General features: G+C 51.8%; 6 protein-coding genes across 6 annotated transcripts; 2 read left to right on the top strand and 4 right to left on the bottom strand.

The window, feature by feature from the left end:
• Positions 1–498: 498 nt before the first annotated feature.
• On the bottom strand, positions 499–5,622 carry J4E79_009305 (uncharacterized protein; the record flags this gene model as incomplete). The annotated part of the gene is made up of 1 exon (XM_049358153.1): positions 499–5,622. The coding sequence occupies one exon, from the start codon at positions 5,620–5,622 to the stop codon at positions 499–501; it is 5,124 nt and encodes a 1,707-aa protein (XP_049207369.1).
• Positions 5,623–11,114: 5,492 nt separating this feature from the next.
• On the top strand, positions 11,115–12,329 carry J4E79_009304 (uncharacterized protein; the record flags this gene model as incomplete). Its single annotated transcript, XM_049358152.1, has 1 exon — positions 11,115–12,329. The coding sequence occupies one exon, from the start codon at positions 11,115–11,117 to the stop codon at positions 12,327–12,329; it is 1,215 nt and encodes a 404-aa protein (XP_049207368.1).
• Positions 12,330–12,378: 49 nt separating this feature from the next.
• On the bottom strand, positions 12,379–13,056 carry J4E79_009303 (uncharacterized protein; the record flags this gene model as incomplete). Its single annotated transcript, XM_049358151.1, has 1 exon — positions 12,379–13,056. The coding sequence occupies one exon, from the start codon at positions 13,054–13,056 to the stop codon at positions 12,379–12,381; it is 678 nt and encodes a 225-aa protein (XP_049207367.1).
• A 4,859-nt stretch (positions 13,057–17,915) lies between these two features.
• On the bottom strand, positions 17,916–20,084 carry J4E79_009302 (uncharacterized protein; the record flags this gene model as incomplete). The annotated part of the gene is made up of 1 exon (XM_049358150.1): positions 17,916–20,084. The coding sequence occupies one exon, from the start codon at positions 20,082–20,084 to the stop codon at positions 17,916–17,918; it is 2,169 nt and encodes a 722-aa protein (XP_049207366.1).
• Positions 20,085–21,179: 1,095 nt separating this feature from the next.
• On the bottom strand, positions 21,180–21,707 carry J4E79_009301 (uncharacterized protein; the record flags this gene model as incomplete). Its single annotated transcript, XM_049358149.1, has 3 exons — positions 21,180–21,328; positions 21,391–21,646; positions 21,699–21,707. 3 exons carry the CDS (start codon positions 21,705–21,707, stop codon positions 21,180–21,182), a joined length of 414 nt encoding a protein of 137 aa, XP_049207365.1.
• Positions 21,708–22,457: 750 nt separating this feature from the next.
• On the top strand, positions 22,458–23,765 carry J4E79_009300 (uncharacterized protein; the record flags this gene model as incomplete). Its single annotated transcript, XM_049358148.1, has 2 exons — positions 22,458–23,029; positions 23,087–23,765. 2 exons carry the CDS (start codon positions 22,458–22,460, stop codon positions 23,763–23,765), a joined length of 1,251 nt encoding a protein of 416 aa, XP_049207364.1.
• Positions 23,766–24,004: the final 239 nt, after the last annotated feature.

The following is a 24,004-nucleotide window of genomic DNA, read 5'->3' as shown; positions in this document are numbered from 1 at the left end:
AAGTTGATGTTGTTGGGGAAAGGGAAGAGAAGTGGGTAGAGAGTGGAAGATAGAAGTAGAGGAGCAGTAGAAGAGGTTTATATACACCTCTATTGCAAAACAGACACGATAGCCCAACAGAGACACCGCCCGGTCGGTACTCACCTCCGTTTGTGATGATGAATTTGCGGTGATACTGCGGTGAGAGACACGAGTGCTCTACGCAGATGCGATGGGGCGGGGACGTCGGAGTTCGGGGTGGACCGTTTGCTGAGGGTTAGTGAGTAATCGAGCACGAAACACCTGCGACCTAATAATATGCCCAAGTCACCGTGAGCGCACTCATCTCTCACCGCGTACGATGACAAGACAATGAGTATCACATAGATCAATAACAGAGTGACTAAATCGGAGGGTAATAGAAAATCTGACCGTTTTCGAGATAATAATAATGCAATACTACTCAGACTCCGAAGTGCGCAGCTCTACCTGTATATCCGTGTAATAACTATGCCCCGTCTATATCAAAAGACCCTGTGTAAAGTTCTCCAGTGCAGCTCGATACTGCTGACTATACTCTATGATGATCTGCTGCTGGTACCAACTATGTCGCGCATTGTGGTCGGCCACAAGATTATGCGCAAGCTCGTGACAGTACGTGCAGAACCAACTGTCCAGAGCTGTGAGCTTTCCTTCCTTAGTCTGGCATCCGTCGCTGTGAAGGGCGATGAACCAAGCAAGGTTGAAGAATAGACTACCGTTCATGTTGAACGCCACCGTGTTAGACTTCTTGTCGAGGAAGATATTTACCGCCGCGGGGTTGACACTGAAGATTGATGTGAGACCAAAGATGAGCGGTAGGAATTTTTGGAGGTGAGATTGCAGGTCAGTGAGCGGCGCAGTTTCGTCGCGACCATAGTAGATGTCGACGTGACGGCCAGAGAAAGGCACCGAAAAGGCCTTGTGCAGGTTCTCCCATTGTTCGCCAGTACAGTAGCCTCCACGGTCGAGTTCCGTCGGGTCCTGGTGATGCTTGGTGTTGATGTTCTCCATACCAGTGGGCCGACATTCCTTGATAGCATTCTGAATGTTCGATTTCGTAGCTTGGATGTCCCGACTGATCTGGGGACCATCTGTACCCTTGGAGGAAGAGGAAGGTGCGCTAGGCGCGTTCTTGAAGCCGAGTTTCTTCGCCCAGTTGTTGATGAGACCCTGCTCCTCTGGTTGACGGCCGTGATTGGCGATCTCCATGCCACCCTCTGGACTACCAAATGCACCCGGCATATGCTTGCCTTTCTCGGGGGTCTCAGGCGGAATGTTCTCTCGGTCCTCTGACTTCACATGACCAGACTTGGCTTGTTCGGCAACTCGTTGCTGTTCCTCTTCTTCGCGCTCCTGCTCGGCTTGCTTGGCGATACGCGCTTCATGCTCTTTCTTTCGTAGGATACGCTCAACATTGATACCCTTTTGCTGGAGTCGGCGTAGAGGCTCAGTCAAGATGCGCTCTAGTGCGATCGCGTCGTTGCGCTTCGGCCGCGACACAAGTAACCTTACTAGTTCGCTTGACACCTCGTAGAGATCGTATTTCGGCGTGATGCTAAGCACGTACCCCGTACCACGCACCTTGATGATAACAGCCGATTTACGTGAAGATGTTGCGACATTGCGTTCCGCTAGAGAATAACGGATGGAGATATCTGACACGCATTGCACCGTCAGATTAGAACCCAGCCACTTGGCGTCATGTCTGATAGCTTTTGAAGAAGCATCGCGTTCATACTCGTGAAGGAAGAGACGTACACGCTCCAGGATGTCTCGTCGAAGATCTTGAGCAGGTGTCTGGTCGCGCGCTACTGTGCCGATGCGTTGGTCAGTCTTGACCAGCTCCGAGACTTTCTGGACACCGAATCGAGCGTAGAACTCCTCGAGAAGCTCTTCCTGTGGAGCTGCGATGATGAAGTCGCGGAACCGGGTCATATAGTTAACGTTATCGATAATCACGATCTCGCCAGCTTTGTTGAGCGACCACTCGCGGTGGACGTTGTCCTCATCAAGATCATCAATGTCGTCTTCGCCTGCGTCGGCGACGTTCTTACTATCCTCTTTGATATCGCGGTAGCCAAGAAGCAACCTCGATGCTATAAGTGATTTGACCAAATCCTTATCCTTCCACAGATTCGGAGCATGTTCGGCCAGCTTTCTCAGTAAATCGAGATATTTCTCTTGCCCAATGGTGTTGAGGAACCGAGCAGGATTCTTTGCGAGGAGGTACGCTAGATCATGAGTAGTCGGCTCGTGCTTTGCGCCAACCTTGAGAAGGAAGACTGTAGCTTCCGCGCCATAGTGAACGTAATCGAGGATGCCACGGTACTCTTGGTCACGACCCACGAAAACATGCTCGGGTGGATCGTAGTGATGGATGCGCATCTCGGTCTTGCCAGTTTGATTCTTGGATCTGTCTTCAAATCCGCTGCAAGCGGGGTCAAGGTAATACTTCCGAAAGATTGGTACGATGTTGGAAGTCGCGAGGTTCTGTATGAGCCCTTTGTATTGATCCAACTCGGATCCGCGCGAAGCAAGATAGGCAAACTGCATTTCTGCATCAAGCTTAGTCTTGGGAGGTGTCTTCATGAGGTATTGAACACATGGGCCTATGCTTGGATCGCGCTGAACCCCTAGCTTCTCGGCATGACTCCGAAGATCGCTTCTTAAAATGGGAAATCCTAGGCATGCTGCGTGCTCATTGGTGTAGCACTGGAACGGACCAACCAACGCCGGGAAAGGAGCCTGTTCTGTCGGCAAAATCGGAAGGGTGAGGGCAGCGAACTTCTGATGCTCTACAGCGTAGTTATTCTTGTAGTAGTTCGTTAACAGGTAATCCATCGCACGCATGTACAGCTGGAGATCCTTGGCTTGACCGGCGCGATGGAGTATGTTTGCGACGGTGATGGAATCTGGGCACTGTCGTAGTCCAAGACGCAGCAGCAATACACCCTCACGTGTAGTGGGCTTGAATTCGAAAGGCAGCTTGATCTGAGTCAGGCCTAGAGCTACAATAGCCGGGTCGGGGGCATAAAGGTCTGAAGCTTTGAACTGCTCGCCAGGTTTTACTAGAGTACCTTCTCCAGGCAAGAACGCTGTCTGCTGTAGACGACTAAGATCCTTCGCAGGTATTTCGTTTATGACCGACGCGAAGTAGCGGATAAGGTCAACGTGATTCCAAGTCGGCTTCTCGGATTTCTCGGACTGTTGCGCGTCGCGACTGCGCATTCGATCAAACACCATAGGAAGATCGATGGTCTTCCGAACACCGAGCGCCAATAGGAACTTCTCCTTTGAGCCTGCAAACGGTGTCACGGTTGGCAGATCGTCAAAGAGCTTAACAGTGGGAAAGTACGACTCCGCCGGGCGTCGCATGCCCATCTTCGTCGGCAGGATCGTGTGTGGGGTCAGGATCTTGACAACCGTCTCCTTGGAATTTCCATCGAGTTGTTCCCAGCACTTGGATGTCAGTGTTAGCACAGAGAGAGCAAGGTTCTCGTCTTTGGTGAAATCGTCTAGCTGCGGGCGTGTTGTCATGTGTCGAAGCCAGCGAACCATTGACAATTCCACCCAGCCGAAAAGTTGCAGTTGTTTGATCGACATGCCTCTGGTGAAGGAGAAAGGAATAGTGTCCGGTGGGAGAGGTAGGTGTGCACCGATACGCGCTGGGTTAACGAACGTGCCAATGTCGCCCAAAGCGAGTATCCTGCCAGAGTTCTTTTCTGGCTCAATGTCGATGTTAGCGACCGTGTTTTCGAACAAGCTACGAGAGCCGGGCACATCAATTTCGCCGCTTTCCAGCTTGGATCCACACCACTTAAGAAACTCGGAAAGCTCATCTTCGCTGAGTGCTCGTGATTCTAATCCTTGACGAATATCCTGCATTGTGAGCTCTGTGATGAAACCGCGATTGTGTAGATTGAGCATAAAGTCGACTGCTGCATTCGCGAGTTCTTGTGGGACCATGGGTACTTCTCCCAGGAAACTTAGAGTTTCTGCAGGCATACGCACACGCTTACTGGACATGACGCCCTTGGTCGAAAGGATGTCGATGGATCGTTCCTTCGAGCAATTCCAGAACGCCTCGTCGATCTTATCTCCGAGGGATGTAGAAGGGTGCGATGATTTGGCCGTGTATTGTTTGAATACGTAAGCAGTCTTCGTGATCAAAGTCTCTATGGGTTCCTTGCCGAATTGGGTCTGTAAAGCTGCCAGTTCTGCTGCGTAGGTGATGCGACAGGCCAACCCTGCAACGCGCAGAAGCTCAATATTCCAGGTAGAAATATAGCGAGCGTTCATGTCGACATTCTCGCGCTCAACCGTCGGGATGAGAGATGGCGCAGAGATGTGCGCGAGGTAGCCAGTCGTCTGGGCAGTCGGAAATCCGATAAAGATTCGTCCAGATTTTGTCGGAAGAACTTCTGCAAAGATCTTGTCGGCAAGCGCAGCTGAACTGCCAGAGCCCGTGGCCAGCGTGGCTGACGGATCTTGGTATGGACAAGTCAAAAGAGCGATTTTGGTCGTCTTCGGAGGTGACTTCTTAGTTGCGCGCTCAATCTCCGCAGCGAAATTTCGTGAGACTTTAGTGGCTGCCACCACAGTGCATACTTGCAAGAAGATGGTGCCAGTCGAATCGCCTGCTATCTCTTCAATCGTATTGGTCTTCTCGGCCGCGGGTTTGACGTTCTTCGTGGGCGGCGGAGGAGGCGCCGATGCGAATTTTGAGAAGAAACTCCGTAATGAAGTACCTGCGTTGCGAACTTCTTGTTGTACGAGGTCGGCAGCTTTCTTTGGGGGTATCTGAGCAGTAGCAATGACGTTCATCCAGGCCGCATCAATTTGAGAGTGCTGTTGCGTAACATCAGTCACCCGCATCAAGCCGCCTTCGGTCTCAGTCCTCAGTCCGTTAGGCACACGGACCATTTCCGGGGGTGATATCTTCTTGGTGAACGACGCAACGACGTAGTCGTCCACGTGAAGCTCGATACTTTGCAGACCAACGAATGTGAGACTCGTGGCCAGAAACTGACACAACGTGGGCAGATTCGGAAGCTTTGATGGGTTGTAAGACGCAGATTCGACTTTTGCTTGCCGGTATTCCAGCATGAAAATGGTGTCTCTCGATTCATGTTCAGCCGGTACTGGGGCGGCCTTGGTTGAAAGCATATTACCCTTCCAGTAGAACGCCATAGTCCTGTCTCCTGAAACGACGAAGGGCTCATCGCAATCGGCGAACACGCTGTAGAATCCGACACCGAAAGCCCCAATCTTTGTTTCGTCCGGATTACCGTCCGCGATGCTTTTCAAACGACTCCAATCCGCGGGCGTGAATGGCTGACCATTGTTGCTAACAACGAGTCGCTTGAGGGTGTGATGTTGAATGATGTGCTTCAGTAGAATGGGGTCATCGGCGCCTTGAGGTGTAGGAACAGTAAGAGATGGGTCGGTCTCGAATTTGATGATGACTTGATCTGCTTTCGCATCTGCAGCATTTTGTATCAATTCTCGTAAGGTTGTGTGCTCGCTGGAGTATCGCGCTAGAACTTTGTCTATCAAAGCCCGGGTGTTGACCGTGACCTCGCTGTCGAAGCCATCGGCCATCGTTTGGTTGCGCAGCCGCGCAAAATCTATCGCTGCCATCTTGAAGGTGCCTTCCGAAGGTGTGCAGCACAATGTTTTTGGAGATCTGAAGCTACAGTGGCGATGTGCTTGCTAGGACCTCGGGGTTGGTGGTATTGACAGCACAAGGCTGTGTCAAACAGGATTATGAGACTTCCAAACGTAAAGAGATCTTCTAAATCTACCCCGCTAACGGTGCCGAGTGAAATACGTCCGGAATGGGGATGTGCTTGTAATGAGAATGTGCTCGTGGACCAGGCGGCCTGCAAGAACCGTGGGCGGCGGTGGCGAAGACAGGAGGACCAGCCAGACGCAGAATAACGTTACGCAACAAAAGACAAACTCCGGATATGCTCACGCTATGCAAGACGTAGGAAACATATCAAAGAGGACAGTGCAGCCTGGTGGGAGGCGAAGGGGCGTGGGTGAGATGTCGTGTTTCGTGTGGCACTTGTTGTTGCAGGCGCTGACGCAGGGGCCAACACCGAAAGCGGCTTAGTCTTCTTTGTTCGGGCCACCGCCACGAGGCCGAAGCTTTGAGGATCGCCAACCGTTTCACCGTCCGAATATTCGACGCATCATGCAAGCACCCGCCAGCACAGCGTCATCTTCTTGATCAAGCATATTGTTTTTGGCCACTAGGTCTTCAGCTTCCAGATGTTGCGATGGCAGTCGATCCTCTGTCCCCGATCGCGCCTGCGCGCATTAGGGCCTTGCTTCTCCCCGTGGGTCGCATCAAGCGCTCGCGCTTCATAGCCTTTGTCGACCTCTTGCAGCAAGAGTCGCTGGTTCGACTGGGCGATATCAGCCCTGATCCGCGACCTGACCGGAGTATGAGCCCTCATGTGCCAAGTCAGCTCTGATGTTTGCTGATCTTGGCAACGATAGATATGTTCTCTCCTTTAGCATGGCCTGACGGAACTTTACTTTATGACTTATCGACTTCTATGCCATCAGTATCTCATCTATCACTGTCACCTTTCGAACAGTTCAGAGAGCCTCTACTGGTCATCGGAATCGGAGACGCGTCCGAATATGCCTGGCTGCAGCCATCACGTGGGACTGACGGAACCCCAAGCACGACATTTGAAGAACCCCCACCCGGCGATGATGAAGCCAATGCTATTCAATTTGGTATCGACGATCTCAGAGAACAGTTTCCTCGGGCGTATCTCCACAGCATCATGCTGTTTGATTCAGCAACCCCATCACGACATCCGCGCCTACCACAAGAGACACTCTTGATTCCACCAAGATCACAGCTAAAGACCACGACAATGAAGACTTTCATGTGCGATCTGACTGCAACCTTGCTAGCGGAGATGACCACTCTGGCAAAGTCCATACAGGCACTTCCTACTTTAGTTTCGCCCGCTTCTCAAAATGGCACAGCGGAGCTCACGCCAAGCTGGGCCGCATCTGACTCTACTTCGCAATTCTCGCGTCGCAACTCGCAAACACCAAGTGGGAGTAGACCGGAGTCACCCGTAGGAAATGCGCTGAAGGACGGTCACCGCGCGTCAATGCCTGTCTTGCCATCGAGTTCCGGAGGACCCCTGTCTACCGAAGACCCTAGGACCGCTTCATTGAGCGCACAAGGTACACGCACACCCCCGACAACCTTCGACGAAATTTCTGGTATCAATGCTGCCAATACGCTCCACCAAACAAACAGCAATCCCGCCAGGCCTAGCTCCGCAACCAAGAACGCAGCGGACCGCGTGTCGATTACAGGTTTTGGTTCCGGCGGGGTCGGTGAAAGAGCTCGAAACAAGGGACGCGGTCGTATTGGGATCGTGATCGGTACCTTGTACATGTGCGCAGGCCAGTGGGTCGAGGCTGTACGAGAGCTCACAGAAGCCGCGACAAGAGCACGTGCTCTAAGTGACCATTTGTGGCATGCTAAAGCTCTCGAACACATTATGGTCTGTATGCTCCTCTTTGCATGGTCAGGCATGGACTTCCAGGTTAGTCCAACTCCTATAAGATGTCAGTCTGATCATCTTACTGACCATCAAGATACCCCCAATCTGCTATCCGACATCCGATAAGTCTGGAGGTAACAAATCACCCACTCACACGCCGTCAAGCAGTGTCTCGGACGTGTCGACTCCCGCCAAACCTCACAAACACGATAACTCACTGGACGCTCTGAACTCCATACTTCCAGACATGGTCAACATGATACTGAACCTATACACCCGTGCGGCCAATTTCGCTGGCGAATCTTTGCCGCCGCTCGCGTTTTCAGAATGTGTAATACGCTTCTCCAAGTTGCTGACCGCCATCAACTTATCCGGAGGCTTCCTAGATGATGACGCATTGCGCCAGCTTGTGCAAAATACGCCATACAAGCAAAAGCCACGTCTTTCGGTACCGAGGCTTAGTGTACACCCTACGCGCAATGATATAGCGTCTATGCTATTTCGTGCATTACCTGGACCAGCAGAGAGTTCGGGCATGAACCCCACAGACCGCGTCGTAGTGCTTGCTGGTGTTGCCTCGATTTTATCGTCCTTAGGGCTACAACGCAAGAAAGCCATCGTCATGAAGGAGTTTATCACATCTTTGGTTCCCGGCTTGATACAGGCCCGCAAGGTTGGTGCAGCAGAGATGGGAGTACATCCAGCTGCTGGCCTTGCGGCTCTCAACATCGCAAGCGGCGGTAGCTCCGGGAGTGGTGCTCTCAATCTAGGCGAAGGCGAAGTCGAGAATGGTATCGAGGAATTCCTAGGCTTGCTAGGCCGGATATACGGGATACCGAATTCGAAAGGAAACATGCCCAATATTGGGATGCCCAGTCAGAGAGATGAGAATGCCGAAAGTGCATCGGACAGTATTGCTAGTCAACGCGTCGTTGACACCATACTGGCAATATCGTCTTTGCGCTCTTTCGGAAGTTTGAGTCTCAAGCTAGAGATATTACGAACGTGTCTGAGTTTCTGCGAAGCATTACCAGACTTTAATGGCGTCCTCCATTTCACTGCGCTCTTGCTTCGGGTGGCGGGTCCCGGAACAGCACCGAGACCTAATAGCACCGACGTGTTCGTCTCTCTCCCCCGAGATGAGCAGATCCGACTCTACTCCAACATTTCGAGAACCGTCACTGCCGCTAAGAAGCTTGGACTACAACATGTAGAAACAGAATACTGGGATGACTTCCTCGTGCGCGGGTTGTTCATTCTCGAAGAAATGGAACCTCTCCGCTTGACTCAAAGACAGGGGATCGAGTTGAAGTCGGACAGCCAAGGAAAAGACGGCCCTTTTCTTCACAATGCCTGGCTGAAGAAGCCGCAAACAAATGCTGCAAACACAGTCTTGGTTGCGAATGAGCACTATCGCTTCGTCATAGCCATGCAGAATCCATATGAGTTTGAGCTTGGCGTAGAGTCGTTGAAGATAGCTGCTGAAGGTGTTGAGTTTGTCGCGCTGGAGGAACACTTCCTGCTGGGCCCTTACAGGACTCAGAAGTTTCAGATCACAGGGACTGCGCGGACATCAGGATCGTTGAAGATCATTGGATGCTACGTCAAGCTTATCGGCTGCCGAGAGCGGCTGTTCCCCATATTCCCAGAGCCATGGAAGCCGAAGAGAGAAGCTAAAATGAAGCGCATGGGCCTCAAGGCATGTCTAGGGGCACCGACATCCCGGCCTTCTTCGGCAATCGCACCATCCATCGACAGCAGAGCAACTTCTCAGCCAAAGCCAGAGTCTTTGACGTTTTCGGTAATCCCAGACCAGCCCGTCATTATAATCACCAATGTTTCGTTACCGCAGTCAGCCGTCATGGTGCTTGAAGGCGAAAGTAAACGATTTACTGTTACAGTGAAGAATACTTCGACTGAAACAACTGTCGACTTCGTCCACATCTCTTTCCAGGATACGGCGACTACTGCGATACAAGCGGCGACTTCCAACAAAGACTTGCCGGCAGCCGAATTGCATGAGTTAGAAGTCCAGCTCGCCCATCATCCGTCCCTGCGCTGGTGCAAGGATGAGGCCGAGGAATCACCGAGCATCAAGCCTGGCGCTGAGGCGCAGTTCACCATCGAGGTTATCGGTCGCACAAGACTGACGGATGCGACTATACAAATCGACTATGCCAACCTTGGAAAGCGAAGATCGGAAGTAGAGGAGCACTTCTTCACCCGTCAGGTATCCGCGCCCATCTCGATCACCGTCAATGCGAGTGTGCAGCTTCAGCGGCCAGACATAGTACCCTTATCTGGCGACATTGCCTGGTCTAGCGATGCATCATCAGGCTCGCGCACTCATTCAGATGACGAGGCCTTGCAATCACGGTCGTCTGGCAAAGCCGATGGTCATCTTCGGTCTTTCATCAGTCAAAGGCGGAGTGATGATAGCGACGAAGAGTACTGCATGCTCCTCTTAGATCTTAGGAATTCCTGGCCAAACCCGCTCTCGATATTGCTCCAAGCCCGAAAGCCCATGGCTGATGGCAACTACACCAACGACTCATGGAACGAAGCGCATAGTGTGAACGAAGTCATACAACCGGGGCATGTCAGCAGAGTCGTCATGATCCTCCCAAAGGTCTACTTGAAAGCCCCACATGCGGCTGTACCATCGCTCAATCCCGCCAACCAACGCCAATTCGTCGTCAGCACGAGCAAGATCTCTCCCGAGACCGAACGTGCGAGTCGAGAAGCTTTCTGGTATCGCGAAGAGCTACTCAAGATCGTGCGCGGAACCTGGACCGAGGATGGTAATGGACGTCACGGCGAGCTGGAATTGCGCAGCATCCGCTTCACACCGCGCATGGTCGAGGCCATCAAACTCGACGATCTCGCCATCAAAACGACCATCGCCTCCGACTACCCTGCAGCGGGCGACGAAGAAGTTGTGCGACAAGTCGGTTGCGCAAAGTTCGAGGTACCGATAGACGAATTCCTTACCATGAAGACGTTCGTCCGCAACCGAAGCCCACGCCCCATCTCACCGATACTCAGATTACAGCCTCACGTCGCTGGTCTGCCTCATAATGTCGCCCTGGATCTGGATAAGCGCTTCTCGTGGACAGGTGTGCTGCAGCGCAAGTTGCCGGTTATACAACCTGGAGAGACGGTGGAGTCTGAGCTTGGTATTGTTGCACTATGTGGTGGTACATACGAAGTCGGTGCAACGGTTGACGAAGCGGAATTCATCAAGATGAGTGGTGGAGACGAAGACGATAAGAAGAACGACGATCAAATGTTACTACAGGGTGGCAATGTTCTGGGCGAGCCGAAGCTTCGGACTTGGTACATGACGGAGCCGTGTACTATCGTTGCGAAGAGATGAGGTGGGGACGAGTCTAGACTAGATGGATGAGATAGATCTTATGATGCTTGTTTCACGTATGATTCTTCAATCGACAACAGTCCCGTGATCAGATGACGACGAGTAGCAAGCTCTGAACGAAGTATATGGGGTGACACTCCGAGCGCTTCTGACATGAGCCAAACTGCCCCAGTATGCCCAATCTACTAAGTCTACCTACCGAACTGATCACGCTCATCGGTTCGTTTCTCAGGGCAGGAGTCCTAGGCCTTCTCCGTCTCGTCAATAAGGAACTTCACACAAAGACGTGGCGCAGCTTTTGTCTTCGTTTCCAAACCGTGAAGGTATCTCTAATTCGCATCAGCGTACAAGCACTGAGTGATGCCGCGTCATCCCCCGACATCGCCAACGAGATCAAGCACATGATCATCGGCACCGAGACACTTGATCAATACGAACATGCACCGACGTCATATCCCCGTGCGCTGCGTGCCATGATAGCCACCGAGGGCAAGGCCGTCGACTTGCGCATTTGGCTGCAAAACATCATCGTCCAAAAGCTGCCGAACCTGCGTACAATCACATTAGAAGATCGTCCCGAAGACCCAGACAGCAAAGACTACCGTCCAAGTATGGGAAGCGTGGAGCTCCTGCGAAGAGCTGGCGTCGATTTGAGCTTGAACGGACCATACGGTCTATCCATCTGGGACATTCCCCGTCGAGGAGACGATCGATCTTTCCCCTTGGTATCGCGATTGTTGGTCTTTGCGACTGTGTTCAGCATGCTGCGGTATCTAGACACTGAAAGTATGGTAATGGATTTCCGGATCGTGATAAGAGGGCATCGGATTCGGGGGCAGGAGGAAAGCGATATCAGAGAAGCTTTTGACATAACGGATAGGTGCACTAAAGAGGTACTTGACGCTCATCTTACGCAGATTACGGTGGGTGAGGATGAGAGTCGGTATCTTGTCACGGATCGGTTTTTGGAGTTTTTACAGGGTCTTCGCGATTATGCGCAAGGTAAGGGCATTTTGTTGATTGAGCGGTCGGCTGACGGGCAGATGCCTGAGCTCACAGGTGATGAAGGGCGTAGTTGTTATCTCAACGACCTGCGTTGTATGATTCTTCAGGGTGAAAGGATATTGCGCGAGCTACGGCTATTCGCAACAATCGGTTGTCTCAAGTTCCGAACCATCGGCGCCTATATGCCGCTCAACGTCCTCTTGATGACCAAGCGACACCTGTGTATGCGTCTCTGCTGGTTCACCACTGATATCATCGCTCGCGGGTCGCGCTGGTTCATGACACGCTGTGGTCACCAGCCTGGTGAGCTCTTCCAATTTGGTCTTGACTTCCGCATGTTGCTGTTCGAGCCGTTCCAGTGCTTTCTTACTCCTTCTGGCTGAACTATCCATTGATTAATCAGGTTGCATAGAAGTGTAGTTCCATCAATACTTACGAATTCGCCATTGAAACCTGGTGAGATAGTATGCGTGATCGTAAGATCTCCCTCTCGCGCACCTTTTCTAAAACCTTTTCTCGAACTCGATACCACCGCATCAGAGTTGGTGTTGACCCCACTGTCAGTACGTAAAGCACCCAGGACATAGGGAGCTGGTCTGTGAGGGGCTCGGGGAGTAGATACATGAATTGCTTCAGGTGGTCTGACGAGTTTTGAGCCGCTTTTTGAGTCGCTTTTTGAGTCGCTTCTCGAGATTTCAAGACGAAATCTGTAAATGTTGTGGGGGTGATCCCAATATCTTGAAGAGATCGCGCGGATGACAATGCGGCTTCCACCATGCTCGTCTCTGCATTCATAGCGCGCAAACAGTAAGCGAGGATTAAAATCTCTGTCGCAAGCAACGAACTCCCAAGTCTCTTTAACCAGATAACATCGTCTTCGTCGTCTTGATTGACGATGAGGTGGGTATTGCCTTGCAGAACGGCTGAAGCTGAACTATTCATCTTCTCAAGATCGTTCAGAACGTCTACGACGGAGTCTTGAATCGATTGCATCTCGATGCGACCATTGCGCAAGGACACAAAGCGGACATAGATGGACGCCAAGATGGCCACGGCAAAGGTGAGAATGCCGGCGATGTTGGCGATGACAGACAGCGGGCTATCCTCCATGGGGAATGGCGCAACGACAAGCGTGCCGAATTCGGCGGTAGCTCGAAAGAGTGCGGGGCGTGAACGTGTTTGTCAGACTCTCAACCTCGATATTGGAGCTGATGACACGATGAAGGGGATATACGAAGGGAGTAGGCGAATGGGGTAGACGACTAGGTTTTTGATCGTTAAGGCTGAAATTGCGCAACGAGAACCTTCCAGCTGACCCCTCCGCTGAAGTAAGCGGCAGCTGCATCGTGGCGTCCAACGAGGCTACCTTATCTCGCATGCACGCTTCAGCCTTGCAGTCCATGCCTGTTGACGAACACATCACAATGTTGCTGTAATCAGCATAACTTTCGATCGCCTTGTTTTTCCCTTGACTGACGTCACGCTTTCCAGTACATCAGCAGATTCCCAGCCACTCAAAAGCCGACAGGCCACCCGATGGAACCCTCACGGTAAGGTAGGCTGTCTCTCGAACATCCATCGTTACGACGCCTTTTTTGAATAGCCACGTCCGGCAACTTCTACTATTCACGGCGCTCGCCTGAGTTCCTGTAGCTCAAGCAATCGGGAAAGCGCGAGCAACAGCAACACATAAAGCGCATCGGTCACCGTTTTAAATGAACGACTCAACCGCCCAAGAGTGCACGTATTAGGCTTCTTAAATACACCAAATCGTGGTGCAGTATTAGAGAAGGTAAAGGACAAGGCAGCGTGCTTTTTATACCTCCAGCAGACGAACTCTGCCACATCAGTATTACGCAACTGCCTTTCGAAACGTCTGGCCGCGACCTTGGAAGGCGTACATGTCATTTTGGAGTCATATGGCGTCGCTACCACAGTTTCCAGCGCCCAAGCTCGTGGGACTTCCGTAACAAGTTTTGAGGACGCAGCAGGAGCGCGCATACGATCTTTGTGTGGAATTTTGAGGTAACAGTGCTGCACCAGTCATAAGAGCTATGTCGTCTTGTTTGAGTAACCGGTTCTTAATAGTGAAGTTTGTGGAGCAATCAGACAACCATGGCTCTCGGTCTCTACAGTTTCTCGTCGACGCCAGCCGCAAGTCATGTCATTGTGAGTTTTGTTTTTGGGTATCCGTTCTTGATAGGTGTTTTGGAAAAGGACGACTTTTCTCGCTCATGGCATTGAATGCTGCTGTCTGGAAATCAGTTCCTGATAGATGTTTTGGCGGAGCACAATCTTTCTCGCTCATGGCAGTGACGCCGATCGTTTTAGAAGAAGAGAGGACGAGCAGCCAAAGCACTCATGGCGGTGAAACAATGAACTTTTGAGAAAGAGCCAGAGGGGCCATTTCGTGTCGGTGTGCCGTTTTTGGAAAAGCCAACAAGAGCTTGGAATATAGAATGAAGAAAGCTATCAACGCGGGAGGAGCTTTTATGCGCGCAGCTCTCGCGCTAGTCGTAGCAATAGCCACTGCACGATTCCAAAATCGCTTCATGAGACTTTTGTGAGATCGAAACGCGCGGACTATTTCCGGTGTTCTGGCAAAGTTTGTTGCACAAGACCAGAACTCGCCATGGCACGTGATAATCTGGAATTTTGAGATATGAGTAGAATGTAATTTTTAAAGTCAAGCCGACAAGTTGGAAAGATGTGTAAGCGTCGCCCACAGGCGAGCCAAGTCATGGCGCTCGACGCAGTTGGATTTTGGAAAACAATGGGAAGAATTTTGGGGTAGAAGAGAAGAAGCAGAGGATGCGCAGAGGCTTTCATATGCGATCCACCGTACCGCTGAAGTCATGTTGTATGCATCTTGGTACTTCAGAGGCACGCTGCTCATGTATATACCCCACAGTCATCTTTCGGAACTGGTCCTTGTTCTCCATCATCATGGCTCCAATGTATTTGGCGACAACGAAAGAAGAGAGGACATGAATGGGGCGACGTGTAATTTGAGAAGCGCACGAACGTCCATGCGTGCCAATTCTCGTGATTTTGGTAAAACTGAAGGAAGTGGTATGTAAAGAAGGCCAAGAAGGTACAACGGCAGAGGGTCTTTTATACCGAGCTTCTTAGGTAATAATGCGAAAGGTCTGGGACCGCAAAGGCATAGCCAATTTCTGAGATTGTTTTGAGAAGCAAACTCCGCATGAAGAGCTGTCCAGTCGATTTTGAGTATGATGAAGCTGCCAGAGAGCAAGTTTTGGTATGATGGGTCGAGAAGGAGGCCGAGAAGACATGAGTCGTCTTTTACTAGCTTTTGAGAAGAAGGCCGAGAAGACATGCGTTGTTCGCGATGAGCTTTTGGAAAAAGAGCAGAGCACATGCATCTGTTTCAAACTGCTTTTAGTAAACCGCAGAAAGAGTGTAATATACAAAGCCAGTCCCCAAGCCAACGAGAAGAGATTTTATACCACTCTTCTCTAGTCTCAGCGACCGACATAAATTTGGCGACTACGGGTTTTGTCGACAGGTGCTTCTCATGAGCCAATTGATTGAGCTGTTTGGTTCTTCCCACGAACACTCCGACATGCTTCCTCGAACAGTATGTTTTGGAAAGGCGGAAAGGAAGGACGAGACATCCTGAGTGAAGCCACGCACTTTGAACAGGAGAAGAGCCATGAATTTGTGCCGCGTTGTTTTTGGAGAAAGGCAGTGGAAGTGGTGTGGTAACGAAGAAGGCCAGAAATGCGGGATTGAGAAGGTTTTATAGCTCACTTGGCGGGTTCCCAGATTTTCCTCTTGCGACCATGGTATTGTGGTATGACTTTTGATAACAACAGGTTTCTTGGGACAATGTATGAACATACGCGATGTCTAATCTCCAGAGCATGACTTCTTTGCCGTCAGTTTTTGAATGCTAGAGTGACAGCGACAGACCGAGAGCCGCGGACATGTCATAATCCAAGTCATCTTTAGGAGGAAGAAACTCGGAACAGCCATGGATTCGAAACAATGCCTTTTTGGTAAATCCCCAGAAGTTGTGGTGTGTAGGAAGTAAGAAGAAGTGAGGAAGAAGAGAAGCTTTTATATCTCATCTCCATCTCGTCTTCTCCCAGCCATGTCAAGACACTGTCGATAATTCGGAAGTTTCGCTACTCAGCACAGCTCACTCCATCGGTTGCACCACGACCTCTTTTGTTGCCGCACAACACCCCTCTATTTAGGCGGCATTGCTTTGTTTTGTTGTGGAGAGAAGGTAAAACCGGGACAACACCAGCACACTCGATCATCAAACTCCGACTTTGCGATTTTGGGTAAAAGAGGGAGAAGGCCGAGAACAAACATCCCAACGGTCAAGGTCTTCTTTTGGTAGAATGCAAAGAGGTTGTCGAGAAGCCGACATAAGATGGGAATCGAGGGAAGTGTTTTTGAATGCGAAGCTTCCTATCTCCACTTCTCATGAGCGTGTAGCCACAGTATTTTGGTAAAGATACACAGGAAGTGTGGTAATAAAGAAGTAGAGGAAGAAGCAGAGGGGAGTTTTATACGCCACCGCTAGCATTTCCACTCTCCATGATATGTTTTGTGAATATTTTGTAAACGCAGCGCAAAAAGCTGCGCTCTCCATGGCACCTTTGACAGGCCATTTAAATAAGGCTCACGGCCTCCATATATGAGTTGCAGTCGCTTTTTGATCGTCGGTGATGGGGAAGAGAGCAGCGCAACCAGACATGTCAGTTGGTGATCCGTCGTTTTAGGAAAGAGGAGCAGGAGCCCACATAGATACAAGTTGCGGGAATTTTAGTATAAGAAGGAGGAAGGTGGTAGTTATAAGACAAGAAGCAAAAGAAGCGAGAGAAGGTATTTATACATCTCTCGTGTCCGGTCCCGAGCATAATGTCCTACTCCAGGACGTTGAGTAGCCAGCCAGCGGCACCGGTCTCCGTCTCATGGGCGGAAGCTTCCGAAGTTTGTTTCCCAAAACACTCGACTTCCACATCATGAGGTACATCTATGATTTTGGAAGAAGCCGAGGCGGAGAGCGCACACATGTAAATTGTGATGTTCATTTTTCGGAAAGACGAAGCCCGGAGCGCACATGTTGATGGTAACAGCCATGTTTTGGAAGAAGAAGACCGGCGCACACATCCCTTTGATGGCACCTTGTTTTTGGAAAACATCATAGTATATGCGGAATATTTGGAAGAAACCTGGGAACCAGGAGAAGTGTTTTATAAGCTGCGATAGCTGGGCCAGAGGAACCATAGTCGGATGAGAAGTCGCTTTTGGAACAGCACAGTCGCTGGTGCCATGGGGCTGTTGACTGTGATTTTGTATAGATTTTCGGAGGAGAGTATCCTCATGGGACTTGGAGGTTGGATTTTGAAAGATAGGGTTGGAAAGACAGGCGGACGGCGCGCACATGGCATTGAGTTCCACGACTTTTGGGGAAGACCGCCAGGGCGAACATGACGTGGTATTGATCCAGTTTTGAAGAAAGACCCGGAAAGATATGGTATGAAGAAGAGAGGAGGGTGCCCCCAAGAGAGGCTTTATATACCCCCCTAGCGCGAAAAATCACAATCACATGCACCAAGCAACCCCAAAATTTGAGTGAAGTGAAGACAACAAAGTCTGATCATAATTGCATAATCCATCCGATCATCAATCTATCATATACCCATACCACCGTCTACGCAAAGAATGATGTAAAGAAAGAAAGAAAGAGACTCCTGTAAATGCCCATAAACCATCATGTATACTTCATGAAGCATCTTAACCAAGCGTCAAAAGAGCCGTTACCATAGGGCAAGCATTAGGGAGAGAACCACGAACCCCCGAAAAGTAATGGGCAACCCCACCATCGCACTCATCTCTAAAACCTTGTTGCAGGGAGGAAACCATCCATAGTAATATACACATATACGCAAACCTTCTTCTAATCAATCCCAATCAAACGACAATCGCTCCTAGTTGTTTGCCAGCGTAGGCGCACGTCTGAGCTTGTAATCCGGCAGATGGTCAAAGTCATCCGTTTCGGAGTTGTATCGCCAGGCCTTGAACTCGACGCCGTAGGGCTTGGGTTCGAGCTGGTACAGCATACCCAGCGGGCAATCCAGATCAGCCACGTCCTCGCGCTTGAGGCCCTGGAAGTATGCCAGTAGCACGCGGGCTACGCTGCGGTGTGTGATGAGCAGGCAGTGGTCTGTCATGCGCTCGAGCTCTACGATGACGGGGCGGATGCGGTTGATGACGTCGAGGTAGCCTTCGCCGCCGGGGCCGGGGTATCGGTAGGCGAGCTTGTCGCGTCGCCGTTGGAGGTACTCGTCTGCGTACTTTGTGCGGATCTCTTCGTATGTGAGGCCCTCCATGAGACCTGCGTTCAACTCGTCCAACATGCGCATCTGCTTGACCTCGAAGTCTTCGTCGCAAAAGTATTGCCCTGTTTGGATGCCGCGCTTGAGCATGGATGTCCAGACACAGAAGTTGCGTTGTTCGAGCTCGTGGCTGTAGTACGGGTTCGGAGGGGTGTGGTCGCCTGCTACTGGTGGGAAGTGAGTATTGGCCATCTTGTCTGCCTGCCGGACTGCCCAGTCCTTGCGCTGAGCTGCAATAAAGCGTGTCATCGCCTTTGCGTACTTTTGTCCGTTCTCGCTAAGGTCGGAGTCGCCGCCAATCTTTCCAGCCACGTTGTCCGCTGACTCGCCGTGTCTTGTTATCCAGATCATGCGCGGTGCAAGGTTGAAGTTGAGGAGGTAGTAGACGGCTTGGCCAGCGAGGAAGCCCTTGATCTGATGCGAGATCATCTTCCGGCCAACATCCACCATCTTGACGTACGGCATGTTGTTGTCTTCCTCGTAGTCGCCGATTGGAACGTAGTTCTTCTCGTAAATGGCCACGCGTTTCTTGAAGTCGGCCAGTGCCGCGACCTTGTCCTTGTCCTTGTAATCTGGCCCCGACAGCTTGAGGCGCATGTTGGATTCGAGCAGATTCTGGTCTCGACATACGCTCTCGACGAACAGAACGTTGAGTTCTGGCCCGGCACGATTCCGTATCCGCTCCATGATCTGCTGGCGCCGCGCGAGTGTGCTGTTGGTTGCATCGAAAATGCCGACAGAGCCACTGCCTTTCAGAATGTAGTCGAGCAGGTCGTCCAGAGTCTCCATGGCGCATTGCTCTCGCAGTGCCGCTGCCCGTTGGTTTTGAGGGTCGAAAAAGTCCGCCGACTGGTCCATGGACTCGTTCTCCTCCTCCACCGCCTCATTGTTCGGTGACGGCGCCTTTGGGCCTGGCGATGTGACTTCGACGCGTGGTGGTGGTAGTGACGGACCCTCTTCGTCATCCTCCGCAATGGCCGTGCTCCCCCGGCGTGGGTCCGGCAGGTTCTGTGGGTCTACGGGCCCATCGTGCGCGGGGTCGCCATTGATAAGAATTTTCGCAGCGATTTGCGGCAGTGTGTCCTGGTGCTCCTCAATGGCCTGCTTGACGGACGAAGAGACCCGCTCGAGGTTCGCTTGTGACAGCCGAAACCCACTGTGGCTCGCAGCTACTCTCCGCTTCTCTCCCACATTGAAAATCTTGGTGTCGTGCTGCAGCCAGTTCAGGTACCGTGCCATTTTCTTTGTGATGTATGACTTGCCGCGCGCGGGCAGTCCGACCATGACGATGACGAGCTTGGAGCCGACATCTCGCTGTGCGATCTTGCCGTCGGGGGAGACCTTGGACTTGGTCAGGCCGGGGATATCGAGCGTAGTAGGCCGTAATCGCGGGGTTGACACGGCGGAGCTGTTGCGGGTTATGGCGCTGTTACGGTCAGTGAAGTAGGATGAGCTCTGCGGCGGCGCGTCTCCATACTCCCGCGGGCTTCCCGGAACGGATGGCAGTGGGGTGTCACTCAAGGCAGCGCCCACGCCATCCTTTGTGACCAGAGTGCCATTGTGGTGTTGTTGTTGGACTGGGTTCGGTACAGCCTTTAGTTCGCCATTCTGAAGTGCGCGCTCCTTGAGAGCTTGCACGTTCTTTGCAGGCGCAACCGCAGGGAATCTGGGCTCAGCGGATGAGGCGCGCGGAGTGAGGTCGTTGTCGGTGTTTGTGTTTGGCTGCTTTGCGTTGTCGAGAGGGATGGTGAGTTTGCTCATTACAGATCGGGCGTAGATGGAGTGGGAGCTGAGGCGGCGGTTGGTAGTCGAGGTGTTTGAGGAAGCTGAGGATCGACGGCGATGCGGTTGTATGCGATTTACAAGCTCGGTCACCATCGGCGTCGGGACTGCTTCCATGTTCGGCGTCATGCCAAGATGTCGAAATACTTATGTCAAGCTAGCCTGGCCGCTGCGCTAAGATAGCACCCAGGGCGCTGGAGGCGAGTCGCGGCTGCCGGTGCAAGACTGAGTTGTGTTGAGGAGATGTTTCAAAAAAGTTGTGTGGAAGAAGGGTCTCTGTTGGAATGTCGGGTGGATTTGCAGAAGCAGGCTGATCGGGCCGTTGACCTTATCAAGGGCTGGCTCGATATGACTGTTCGGAGTCGGCCTTTGGTTGAGAGAACCACGGGTACGCCGCTGGAACTAGACCGTTGGCGGAGGACGAGTTTTCAGGAACGCGCGCAAACGCGTTGAGAAATGCATAATCGGCAGTTTATATCTCGCAGCCTGGTCGGTGAAACTGCGATGCAATAAGGCGCGACTTGTCTGCATCCCTCGCCATGTTACAGGCCGCTTGGCAGGTGCAGGTGTTCATTGCTCGAAGCGGACAAACCCCACAGTCCGACTCCGATAACCAATCAATCCACCACGCCTCCCAATGCAGCTCGCGACGATAAAGAGAGCACACCTTTACTGTGATTTGTACCCAGGTACAAATCGAGCTGAGAACCAAAGTAGCCCTGGACCAAGCCATGGTTCCATTGTCGTGTGATGCTCCATTACTTTCAAGGTGTCTCGCACTCGTCCGATGTCGACCAGTTCGTGGGTGGACCCAATAACGTCAGCGTGCAGCCACCAACTCCACTGTTGTACTGTATAGGCCAAAGTCCTTGGCACGCATATACAGTACACACGCGACATGTATTTCCCCAGATTCTGAGAGGCCTCCCAGACGCGCCTTCCGTATCGTGGGGATCCTGAACCACCTGCAACATGCTTGGAGCGATACCGCGCTAGCCTTGTCACCCGTGATAAAATTGTGTGTCGAAAAGCAAAAGGCGGCAGTCACGGACTAGGAGCAGAGTCGGGAAGTGACTATGTCGTAAGCTTCAGCGTCAGGACCAGCAGGCAGATGTACGCTGAGACGCTCAAGGCCGTCAACACAGACACCACATTGCCGGATGTTCGGAACTTCTTCCTGTGCAGGCCATCCTCACCGACTTCTGAGAAGAACTGTTTGTTTCCTATTCGCTGTCAGCACCCGCATTCTCGTCGTCATACATCCGCATGATCGTTCCCAACTGACCTTGTTGTCGCCGGAACAAACTGATGAACAAGATGCCAGCACCGTAGACAGCGAACAGCGCACCGATCGAGTAGAACTCGGCGGTGAAGATCTTTAGCACGACAAGCGCAAAAGAAAACTGGCCGATTGCTGTACGGACGTAGGCGCCTTCGAATGTTCGCTGTGCTGCGCGGATTTCAACCAGCTCTGGACCAGTCAAGATGACTGAGCGTGCGCGATGTAGATGGAGACGATATCTGTCTGCTGCGTGACGACCCTGGACGTTGTGAGCGGTGGACACTTCTGGGCGAAACATGCAAAGGTCCTACCTCGAACATGGTGACTGTTGTAGGTTCACCAAGATGAAGAAGGATGACAGTGAATGGTGATGTTGCTATCCCGGTACTACCTCGGGACACAACTGGGTACGCGATGGATAGCTAGAGGAGACGGGTGACGTAGTGGGGTAGGGAGTATCCCGAGGTTCAAACGACAACGCGTCGACTAACCCGCCAGTACGTGTTTTCACTTCCACGACGTGTATACTCAATTCGCACGATAATTGAAAGTCTGACTCCGTGAGGATGTCTCGTTCTCGCGAATTGTCAAACGCGGTTAGTCCTACACAAACGCGTTAGCGCGCCTTCCCAAGATGAAGCTCGACTGACGTTGCTGCAGGGTCCAAGCACCTCCGAAGTTGTTCCTCCGTAGCCGTCCCCGCAACCACAAACAATGTTGCGAAAAGTTCAATCCGATATATAATCTTGCGAAGACACCGAATCCAAGTAGAATCGCCATCCCCTTTCAACGAGAAAGCGCTGCATGCGACTTGGCGCCTGGCGAAACTTCACGCAGCGCGTCATATTTCCTTCTGTTAGGACCAGCGTACGGTATGTTCTTATTGCGAGTGCTCGACAACGCGACTTGTCATCACTTTGTAACTTTGGTCTCTAATTGACACGAGTAGGCACTCGAACGACCGCCGAACCCGCTTTACAAGCCCATTGTCTCGATCGCACGTAACGTTTGTACGCCCATTTCCGCCCTGGGACGACTACCCCGACACTCGTGTCAACGAAGAGGGAAGAATGGGAAAGTGGAACTACTACGGAGTGAAGGTCGGGCGCAAACCGGGCATCTATACGGATTGGCCGAACACAGAGGCGCAAGTCAAAGGCTACAGTGGTGGACTACAACAGGGCTTCAAGACCCGAGCGGAGGCTGAGGACTATGTCTACGGCCCCAATGGACGTTCTAGTGCACCCATAAGCCTACGAGGAGATCTTTCTGCATCTGGTTCCCCGTCAGCGACCGGCAATCTGGACAGGAGTAGAGAGATATCAGAGAGTGCGCCAAAGCGACAAAAGAAGGAGAACGCACCACCGGCATTGATTCCAGATCACCAAGAAGCTAAAATCGAGCCCGGGTACGGTCCCCTCCCGCCAGACGCAGTAGACGGTTTCGACCCGAATATCAAGCTCGACGAGCTAACAGGCAGGATCAGAGAGAAGACGCAGGAGGAACTTGGCAAAAGGAAGAGACAGCCGACCGGAGACTCCAAAAGCCCCGTTGTGGTATACACGGACGGCGGTTCGCGGGGCAATGGCAATGCTGGCGCCAAAGCCGGTTGTGGTGTCTACTTCGGCCCACAAGATCCCAGGTTCGTGTGGTGCCCAGCATGTTCTGTACGAGAGACAGCCCACTAACATCAATGCAGGAACGTTAAGGAACCTCTAAGGGGTGATCTCCAGACCAACAACCGAGCCGAATTAGTCGCAATATCCCGCGCCATCGACCACGTTCCCATCGACCGCGACATGGAAATCATCAGCGACTCCCGATATTCTCGGGACTGCCTCACACAATGGGTCCCAGGTTGGGAGAAAAAGGGCTGGAAGAATTCTCATGGCAAAGATGTCATGAACAAGGAAATCATACAACCCATCCTGGCGAGGATACGAGAACGAGAAAAGGCTGGCGCCAAGACCAAGATCACCTGGGTCAAGGCCCACGACGTCAATCCAGGCAACATCGCAGCCGATAATTTCGCAAACCAAGCTATGGACAATTGGACTGTCGATCTTGCGTCCGGGAACACATTTGACATGTCAGAAACCTTGCGGACGAAGTACAGAAATCCCAACGATCCACCATCGCCGAAGCAAGAGTATGATGTGGAGGAAATGGAGGGGTATTTGCGCCAGCTTGCAGATGAGGACCTGAATGGACTCAGTGATTATCCTTCAGCTGAAGCCGTTAATCAGCCTTCGATTGACGTCGATCAAGCTGCTGCTGCTTCGGCACAGGACGTCGACGACGTGTTTGCTGACCATCCAGCGTTCGCATCGAGGACCAATGGAGAGGAGAAGGAGACGGAACGGGAAGTGGCATACTAGATACCCGCCAGCTGCCGAATAGACGGTATGCGGTTGGATTGGAACTAAATCGGCCAACCATGGTACGTGTACGAGAAATGAATTTGACAACAATACTGCTTCAACACCCTCCAAACCACTGCTACTTCCTACCACTTCCACATATACAATCTTCATATGGCCTTACCTCACACAATCTACCAACTCCCCACCACCACCAACACACCAGACCACGACGCAATGTCCCACAAATCCAAACC

The sequence above is a fragment of the Alternaria viburni genome, assembly GCF_023758015.1.
Source record: "Alternaria viburni strain BMP 2772 chromosome Unknown scaffold_24, whole genome shotgun sequence".
NCBI lineage: Eukaryota > Fungi > Ascomycota > Dothideomycetes > Pleosporales > Pleosporaceae > Alternaria > Alternaria viburni.
This window is presented reverse-complemented; position numbering and strand designations above follow the sequence as displayed.